General features: G+C 36.8%; 1 protein-coding gene across 3 annotated transcripts in view; it reads left to right on the top strand.

The window, feature by feature from the left end:
• The window catches only part of LOC138861424 (apical junction component 1 homolog), a 24,411-nt gene extending 16,980 nt beyond the window's left edge, over window positions 1-7,431 (top strand). For 2 of the 3 annotated variants that reach the window (XM_070120487.1, XM_070120488.1), the window contains exon 2: window positions 3,247-7,431. In XM_070120487.1, coding sequence (XP_069976588.1) covers window positions 3,247-5,093 — 1,847 coding nt within the window. In that variant the 3' untranslated portion in view covers window positions 5,094-7,431. The remainder of the gene's footprint in view (window positions 1-3,246) is intronic. The other variant, XR_011398494.1, reaches the window with a different exon arrangement.
• The last annotated feature ends 2,689 nt before the right edge of the window (window positions 7,432-10,120 follow it).

A 10,120-nucleotide genomic window follows, 5' to 3' on the forward strand; every position in this document is an offset into this window, starting at 1 on the left:
CATACAATGTATATATATACACATATATGCTTTTATGTGTGCATAAAATGTGTATGTATGTATGTATGTATGCATATATGTATGTATGTATGTATGTATTCATGTATGCATATATGCATGTATGTATTAAAGAAAACGGGAAAATGTCAAAGAAAACTGAATATGAAGTGAAATTTTCGCAGGGACTAAAATAAAAAAGTGAGAAAACCCTGACTTTTAAAAGATGCGTATATATATATGTTATCGAATGTATGTGAGAGATAAAAAAGAAAATAAAGAGGAAAACAAAGAGAGAAAGCGAACGAGAAAGAGAGAGAGAGAGAGAGAGAGAAAGAGAGAGAGAGAGAGAGAGAGAGAGAGAGACAGAGAGAGAGAGAGAGAGAGAGAGAGAGAGAGAGAGAGAGAGAGAGAGAGAGAGAGAGAGAGAGAGAGAGAGGAAAAAAAACAGGAAATTAAATAAACAAAATGTTTGTGAATTATCTATGCTATTTTGTAGTTGTTGATGTTGTTGTATGGTCATATATATATATATATATATATATATATATATATATATATATATATATATATATATATATAGCTAGCATGTTTTTCTGTACTAAAATAAGGTTTATTTTGCCTAAACCTAAATAAATGTTAAATGTTATTTGTTTGTGAATGTGCATGTTGTGCAGCATGTTCTTGCTCGCAAATAACTGTTGTTGTTGTGTTATTGTTACAAAAATGCCTGAAAAACTATGTGAATTTTGATAAAAAAAAAAGAAAAGAATTTTCCATGTGTGCTGTTTTGGGAAAAAGATGTTTACTGCCAATTTTTCCTTCTTCCCCTTTTTCTCTATAAATAGGTACTTGTTTACCAATTTTTTTTTTGCAGATATTTTGATAAATTTTAAGCTTTTTGAGATGTTTGTATACGTATCTATAAAAATATTAATATTACGAAAAGTTTCACCTCTTTTAATCTAGATGAATTTCCTTCCTTCATATTAAATCTTTATAAAATTAAATTATTAGTGGTAGATGTAAAAAAAAATTAACTCAGATTATGCTATTTTCAACTTACTAAGGCGTATTGTCGTGTAGATATGACGTCATCCTAAAATAGCCAATCAGATGGAAGTATCTGGTGACGTCATCCTAGAGGAACCAATCAGGTGGGAATGTAAGTATGACGTCATTCATCACTGACCAATCAGATGGAAAAGGTGATATGACGTCATCCAAAACTAGCCAATCAGATGGAAATATCTGGTGACGTCATCTTAGAGGAACCAATCAGGTGGGAATGTAAGTATGACGTCATTCATCACTGACCAATCAGATGGAAAGAGTGATATGACGTCATCCAAAACTAGCCAATCAGATGGAAGTATCTGGTGACGTCATCTTAGAGGAACCAATCAGGTGGGAATGTAAGTATGACGTCATTCATCACTGACCAATCAGATGGAAAGGGTGATATGACGTCATCCAAAACTAGCCAATCAGATGGAAATATCTGGTGACGTCATCATAGAGGAACCAATCAGGTGGGAATGTAAGTATGACGTCATTCATCACTGACCAATCAGATGGAAAGGGTGATATGACGTCATCCTAAAATAGCCAATAAGATGGAATAATCTGATGACTTCATTTTAAAGTAACCAATCAGATGGAAATGTTAGTGTGACGTCATACATTACTGACCAATCGGACGAAAATGCTGATATGACGTTATCATTAATGGACCAATCATACAAAGGTATGAATATGACGTCATTCTATAATAACCAATCATATGGATGTACAGTTATGACATAATCCTAAGATGACCAATCATATATATTTGTAGATGTGACGTCATGGTGAGTGTTGCATCATTTTAAGATTACCAATCATATGGAAGTGTAGTTATATCATCTTTGAATGGCCAATCATACGGAAATGTGGATATGAAGTCACCTCAAAATTAACCAATGAGACTGAATTGTAGATATAACGTAATCCCACAACAGCCAATCATAGAGAGATGTGGATATGACGTCATTCCAACCTATCCAATTATATGACAATTAGGATAAGACGTCATTCCACTCTAACCAATCATATGGCAATTAGTTTATGACGTCATTCCAACCTATCCAATCATGGCAATTAGATTATGACGTCATTCCACCTTAACCAATCATATGGCAATTAGATTATGACGTCATTCCACTCTAACCAATCATATGGCAATTAGATTATGACGTCATTCCAACCTAACCAATGATATTGTAATTAGATTATGACGTATTCAAAACTAACCAATTATATGACAATTAGGATAAGACGTCATTCTACCTTAACCAATCATATGGCAATAAGATTATGACGTCATCAAACCTAACCAATCATATGGCAATTAGATTATGTCGTCATTCCAACCTATCCAATCATATGGCAATTAGTTTATGACGTCATTCCAACCTAACCAATCATATGGCAATAAGATTATGACGTCATTCCACCTTAACAAATCATATGGCAATTAGATTATGACGTCATTCCAAATTATCCAATCATATGGCAATTAGATTATGACGTCATTCCAACCTAACCAATCATATTGTAATTAGATTATGACGTCATCGAACCTAACCAATCATGTGGCAATTAGGATATGACGTCATTCCAACCTAACCAATCATATGGCAATTTGGATATGACGTCATTCCAACCTAACCAATCATAGAAGGTGTCTATGACATCATCACAAAGTAACCAATCACAGCACGTTCCTCAGTGATGACGACATATTGAATTAACCAATCATTAAAAGGATAGATTCGACGTCATATGAAAGAGCCAATGATATTACTTGTTCATTTATAACGTCACGACAATCGTATATTCACGAAATTAATGTGAATTACGCAAAATAGAATTATTGATGTGATGTATAGAACTATTGACCATTCATTGAGGTTCTTTGGGAAAAAAATATAGATTAGTATTGATATAAAACTATATTTTCTAAAAGAAATAGCAATCGAGAAGTTAAAATGAAATATGAAAATGAATGAAAAGAAACATACCAAAAAAGAAAATAATGAGATTTTGAAAAATGACGAAATTTAGAAGAAAGAAATCTTTATGATAAAAGAAGCCAAAATAAAAAAAGCCAAAAAAAAAAAAAAAAAAAATAAAAAATAAAAAAAGGAAATTATATATGCATGTCTATAGGGTATTCTCCCCGTGTACAATATTTTACAAATGTTCCAGGGCGTACAGAACTTAAGACAGCCAGTGTCCATCTCACGAGCGTACAGACATGCGCGTCGCCTATTACGTGGTTCGAACCCAACAACATCAACACGCGACCGGACGCAGCGCCAGCGAAGGTGAACAACTTCTCCGTCATAGGCTCCTGCGCTCACCCGGAAGGCGTGGTCGTCCCTTATCCAGGTGGCTGGATTATCAACCAGCTGGGGGAGGATAAGGAACCACCTGGGTCGTCCGACAGGCAGGAGGCGCGTCCCCAGAAGGCTTCGGAGTGGCCGGGGGGGGAGTCCGTGGCGCAGGAACACCCCCTAAAGGCTTTCGAAGGGTGGGGCGTGCCGCATAGCCAGATCCTGGTTCCGCAGAAGGCTCACGTGCCCCCGGTCCCCCCTACGGTGCCCCTCATCCCCCTCCCGCCCAGGAGGGGGGTGACGTTCCACCTCCCCCCGAGGCACATGAACATTCCCCCGGATTCCTCCTCGGAGAACGGCAACGAGAACGTACGCGTGGACGAGGAGAAGGAGGAAGAGGAGGAGGAGGGCGAGGAGGAAGAGGAAGAGGAGGACGAGGAGGAGGAGGAAGGGGACGCGAGTAGGGCCAAGGGGAAGCGGTGTGCCAAGGCGCCCAGCGGGGGGACCTGGGTGTGCCAGTACCCTCGCTGCGGGAAGGTCATGACCCCGGCGCTCGAGGAGGCGTACAAGGAGTGCCACCAGTGCCACACGCTCTACTGCTCCAGGCCCTGTCGGCGCATGCACTGGGACACCCACAAGAGACACTGCCTGAGGATCCTCGCTCGATCGCTGGCGAAGGAACTCATCCTCACGCTCCGACACAAGCCCAAGGTCCTGGAGCAGCTGAGCGTCGTGGCGCGGAGGGGCCTGAGGTCCCTGGGGCGCGGGGCGGTCAAGATCTTCTTCAGGGACGCGGAGGAGATAGAGAACTTCCTGCTCGATCTTGGGTCTCCGCCGGCGCAGAGGGAGGAGGAGAAGGAGGCGAGGAAGGAGAGGGAAGGGAGGAAGGAGAAGGGACACGGCGCCTTCCCCCAGCTCCATTACGTCACCAGCCAGGACCTGCTGCCCCAGGAGATGGGCGAGGACACCTACAGGAAGATCTGCCAGCTGTGTCGGGTGTACAATACGAGTGAGAGTTTTGTGTTGTACGTGAGTATCTGCGTGTTGGAAGGGGGGGGAGGGGGAGGGACGGGCCAGGGCATAGGGGGAGGGGGCTCGATCCTCTCGCGCGTCTCGAGGTGCGTCAAGTTGAAGCTCGCCCCGGAGGAAGCCGGAGGAGGAGGAGGAGACCGAGGAGGAGGAGGAGGAGGAGGAGGAGGAAGGGGCGGAGCCAAGTACCCGCAGAGGTTCGTCTCTTGCCCGACGTCCTCCTCCTCCAACGCGCCTCCGCTCCTCGCTCCGCTCCTCCAGCAGAACTTCATCTCCCGCGACTTCGAGGGCGAGCCGGAGACCCTCGTCCTCACCCCGCTCCGCGACTCGAACCGCGACCCACCGCTGCCACCAATGTCCAGCGAGGAGACGCCCGCCACCCGCCTCGCCACGTACCACAACATCCTCCACCGCCTCGGCGAAAGGGGGGTGAGCCTGCGCCACCAGTACCCGGAGGTCGAGCGGAGACTCCGGGCCTTCGTCGAGCTCGGCCACGTCTTCCCCCCCGTCACCATCCAGCCTCGGAACGCCTCCACCGGCTCGACCTTCCTCTGCGTGATCATGCCGAGGCTGGACCTGTCGAAGCTCGAGCTCCTGACGAGAAGGAATTCCAGAGTGGTTACCCTTGACGTGTCTCCGTACGATGGCGGATCCTCCTCGACCGCAAAGAAAACGGGGTTGCGGAGATAGGCGAAGGAAGCGGAGATTACAGAGGTAGAGAAAACGGCAAGAATGAGAAAACGGGAAGAATGAGAGAGCGGGAAGAACGAGAGAATGGGGAGAAGAGAGAGAGAGAGAGAGAGATAAAAGGAAAGAAAAGTGAAAGCGAGAGAGAGAGAGTGAAAGAGAAAGTAAAAGAAAAAATTGAAAGCGAGAGAGAGAGAGAGATAAAAGGAAAGAAAAATGAAAGTGAGAGAGAGAGTGAAAGAGAAAGTAAAAGAAAAAAATTAAAGCGAGAGAGAGAGAGAGAAAGAGAAAGTAAAAGAAAATGAAAGCGAGAGAGAGAGAAAGAGAAAGTAAAAGAAAAATGAAAGCGAGAGAGAGAGAAAGAGAAAGGGAAAGCAAAATGAAGGAAGAAAGGACAAGTTTTAAAGAAACTGACAAATACGGAAAAAAAGAATATAAAAAGCGAATGAGGGAGAAAGAGGAACAAGAAAAAAGTTCTTTTTTAGTGCAAAAAAAAGGTAGAGAAAGAGGAGAAAAAAGCAAGGAAAGAGAGACAGAGGAAGAGAAAGAGAGAGAGAGAGAAGGAAAGAGAGAGAAGAAGGGATAGATAAACAGAGAGAGAGAAAGATTTGCCACAAGAAGGGAAGAGGTAGAAAGAAAGACAAAGAAGAAAGAGTAAATAAGGAGAGAGAAGGAAGGAGAGAAAAAGAAACAAAAACGAAAGTGAGAATAAAAATGAAATAAGAGGTAATAGAAAGTAAAAAAGTAAAAAACAAACAAACAACAACAAAAAACAAACAAACAAACGAGAAATCGAGAGAGGAGAGAGAAAAAATAGAGTGAAATCTATCGAAATAGACAATAATCCAAACAAACAAACAATAAACAAACAATAAACAAATAAAAGAAAAAATGAAAAGAAAAAAAAAGAGAAAGTGATGAACACAAACATTAAATGACAATATAATCATATATTCCAATTAAATACTGTAATACACATGGGAAATAAAATCACATGTAATAATTTTGGAATTATGTGGAAACCAAGAAAATAAAAATAATAATGTAACAATATACATATATATATGTATGTATGTATATATTTACATACGCAGTATATATGAATTTCCTAGTCACTATAAATGAAATTAATAGACTTGTATATGTATTATATCATAGTTATTATGCCATCATTTTTATAATTAATTGTCACTAATTATCGCCCCCATTATTGTTATCATCGTCATCATCATCTCTTCTCCATCTTCCCTTTTTTCTATAATTGTTGGGATTCCGCATTCTGTATATTCAGATTTTTAAAGTATCTGTTAGAATTCCGTTTTCTGTATGTTCCCCGTTTTCTATGTAATGGACCCATTTTCTATGTCATTTTAGGATCCCATTTTCTATGTAATCATCGTCTTCCCATTTCCATGTTTTCGTTTTCTATGAAGCGATTATTTGTATCCCATTTTCTATGTCATGAACAGGATCCATTTTTCTCGTTTTCTATGTTCTTACATTTTATATAAAATCATTTTTTGGTCTCCTGTTTTCTATGTTAGTTTACCCATTAGTTGACCCGTTTTCTGTGATGTACTAACCCCTTGGAGACAAAGAAAACCTCTGCCTTACTGTGCCCAAGCTGAAGCAATGCGACGTAAAATGTAATAAACCAGTTACATAACGTACTGCCGAGTTTTATAAAAGTTACCCCTTCAAGATATCAAAGTAGGAAGTTATAGGCCGCATTTGTGATATATAAAGCATATATACTCATCCATTACTTATGATATAGTGGACCATCGAGATTTTTACGAGTTACCCCTACAAAATGTAGGAGGTCCTGCATGCTTCTCAAACACGCACATAATAAATAAGCATATATATTCATCGTATAAAGCAATAAAATGCATATTTAGAAGCCGAGGGAAAGATTTATTCTCGCAGAAAGCTTAGCAGATGGTTTATGGACTCGAGGGACCCGGGGGTTCGAGGCATCGTTTCGAAACTGCTGCGACTCATTTGAACCGAAGGATAAATATTAGCGGAAGATCCACGTGTTCTAGAGACTATGGGAAAGGCTCGATCAGTAGCAACGCGAGGAGGTGTCATGGCGTCTGTTTTGATGCTCGTTCGATGGAAAGATAACCATTAAAATCATCATTTTCCATCCTTTTTGTGAAAATAGAAGAGACCAAAATATTAACAAAGTATCCGTAACTTTGGTGACGTCATCAAAGTAAACCCCATGTGCTTTTTTTTGTCTTTTTTTTTCGAAAATAGAATCAGACGAAGGGTAAATAAAGGAAATAAAGAGCGGAAATAAATAAATAAATAAATAAATAAATAGATAAATAAAGAGGGGAAAAAATAAATAAATAAAAAGGGGAAATAAATAAATAAATAAATAAATAAATAAATAGAGAGAAAAAAAATAAATAAATAAAAAGGGGAAATAAATAAAGATTTTGTCTCATCTGGAACGAAGGGTAAATAAAGGAAATAAAGAGGGGAAATAAAAAAAAAAATAAATAAATAAATAAATAAGTAAATAAATAAATAAAGAGGGAAAAAAATAAAAAAATAAATAAAAAGGGGAAATAAATAAATAAATAAATAAATAAATAAATAAAGAGGGAAAAAAATAAATAAATAAAAAGTGGAAATAAATAAAGGCTAAATATTTTCGGAAGGGAAAGGCTCGATCAGTAGCAACTGGAGGAGGTGTCATGGCAACTGTTTTGATGATTATTCAGTTAAAATAAAACCTTTAATATCATTATTTTCCATCTTTTTGAAAATTGACGAGACCAAAATGATCACAAAGCGTACGTAACTTTTGTGACGTCATCAAAAGGGTAAAGGCTCGATCAGTAGCAACTGGAGGAGGTGTCATGGCGTCTAATTCTATTTTCAAAAAAAAAAAAAAAAAAAAAAAAAAAGCACACGGGTTTTTTTTATGACGTCACATTTTTTTTTATCTGATGGTCGATCATTTCGGTCTCTTCCGTTTTCAAAAAGGATGGAAAATAACGGTTTTAAAAGTTATAATTAATAATTAAAATGATAATCTTAATGGTTATTTTTCCATTGAACAATCTTCAAAACAGTCGCCGTGACACCTTTTAATTTTTTCCTTTTATTTATTCCTTTTTTATTTTTTTATTTTTATTTCTTCTTTTTTTTTATTTCCCTTTTCATTACAGTGAAGAATCTCATGGCATAGAGAATATGACGTAGAAAAAAAAGAAAAAAAAAAAAAAAAGTATGAATGAGAATGAATATTTTATTTTATTAATTTATATTAATTTTTAAATTAATATCTTATTTCATTTATTAATATTTTATTTATTAATTAATATTTTATTTATTAATTAATATTTTATTTTATTTATATTAATGAATGAATAAGACAAGATCTGTATTTAATAAATTCTGAATTTATTTATTTATTTATTTATTTATTTATTTATTTATTAATTTATTTATTAATTTCATCGGAAATACGTCTACGTTGTATTCTTCGCCAGGAATACAGCGTAGACTTGTATTTCCGATGAAATAAATAAATAAATAAATAAATAAATAAATAAATAAATAAATAAATAAAATCAGAATCTATTAAATACAGATCTTGTCTTATTCATTCATTAATATAAATAAAATAAAATATTAATTAATAAATAAAATATTAATAAATAAAATGAAATATTAATTTAAAAATTAATATAAATTAATAAAATAAAATATTCATTCTCATTCATACTTTTTTTTTTTTTTTTTTTTTTTTTTTTTTTTTTTTTTTTTTTTTTTTACGTCATACTCTCTATGTATTCGAAGCCGGTTAAATGCAGCTTTTTTTTTTTTTAATTATACTTTTTTCTACATTTGTCAACATGAATATACGGTTTACATTCTGTAATTTATATAAAAAAAAATGTAATTTATAGAACATTTTTTTGTGCGAGTTCGTTCATTATATTATTTTTTTTATTTAATATATATTTAATTTTAATAATATATTTAATAATATATTTAATTTATATATTTATTAATATATATATATATTTTTTCTTTTATTGATCTTATTTATTATTATCATTTGTTTTTTCTTCATTACATTATCAGTTATTAAATGTCTTGTTATTGCTTATTCTCATTCCCGTTAATATCAAATTTCTCGTTATTATCATTTATTTTTTAAGGTAATTCCTTCATTATTATTATTATTATTATCTTTTAACGAGTTTGTAATTATCTTTATATAGGTTATAATCTTTGTATTTAATTGCAATAAATTAAATACAAAGATTATTAATTATTAATTGCCTCTCCAAAAAGTCATTTTTTGAGCAATCGGAATTTCAAAATTTACCAAAATACGGAAATATTTATTTAACAAAAGGTTTATATCGAAAATGTAATTCGCGGCAAAAAATTTAATGGGTTTTCAAGTATTTTATGAGAAAATTTGCGAAAATTTGGTTTAAAATCTAAAGGAATCGATTTTATTTCATGTAACACACAAAACAGCAATAATAATAATAATAATAGCAATGAAAATAAATGAAAAAAGGTCAATAAACAATCTTAAAAAGGACAGGAGGGAGGAGGAAGATACGGTGGGCGGAGTCAAAAGCGTGAAAGGGGGAGGAGCAAGACATAGTGGGCGGAGTCAAAAGCGTGAAAGGGGGAGGAGCAAGACATAGTGGGCGGAGTCAAAAGCGTGAAAGGGGGAGGAGCAAGACATAGTGGGCGGAGTCAAAAGCGTGATAGGGGGAGGAGCAAATCACACTGGGCGGAGTCAAAAGCGTGAAAGGGGGAGGAGCAAGACATAGTGGGCGGAGTCAAAAGCGTGAAAGGGGGAGGAGCAAATCGCAGTGGGCGGAGTCAAGAGAGAGAAAGGGGAGGAGCAACAATGTAGGCGGAGTCAAGAGAGAGAAAGGGGAGGAGCAACAATGTAGGCGGAGTCAAGAGAGAGAAAGGGGAGGAGCAGCAATGTAAGCGGAGTCAAGAGGGGCAAAATGGGAGGAGCGACACACAGTGGG

Source organism: Penaeus vannamei, unplaced genomic scaffold (genome assembly GCF_042767895.1).
Source record: "Penaeus vannamei isolate JL-2024 unplaced genomic scaffold, ASM4276789v1 unanchor5354, whole genome shotgun sequence".
Taxonomy (NCBI): Eukaryota; Metazoa; Arthropoda; class Malacostraca; order Decapoda; family Penaeidae; genus Penaeus; species Penaeus vannamei.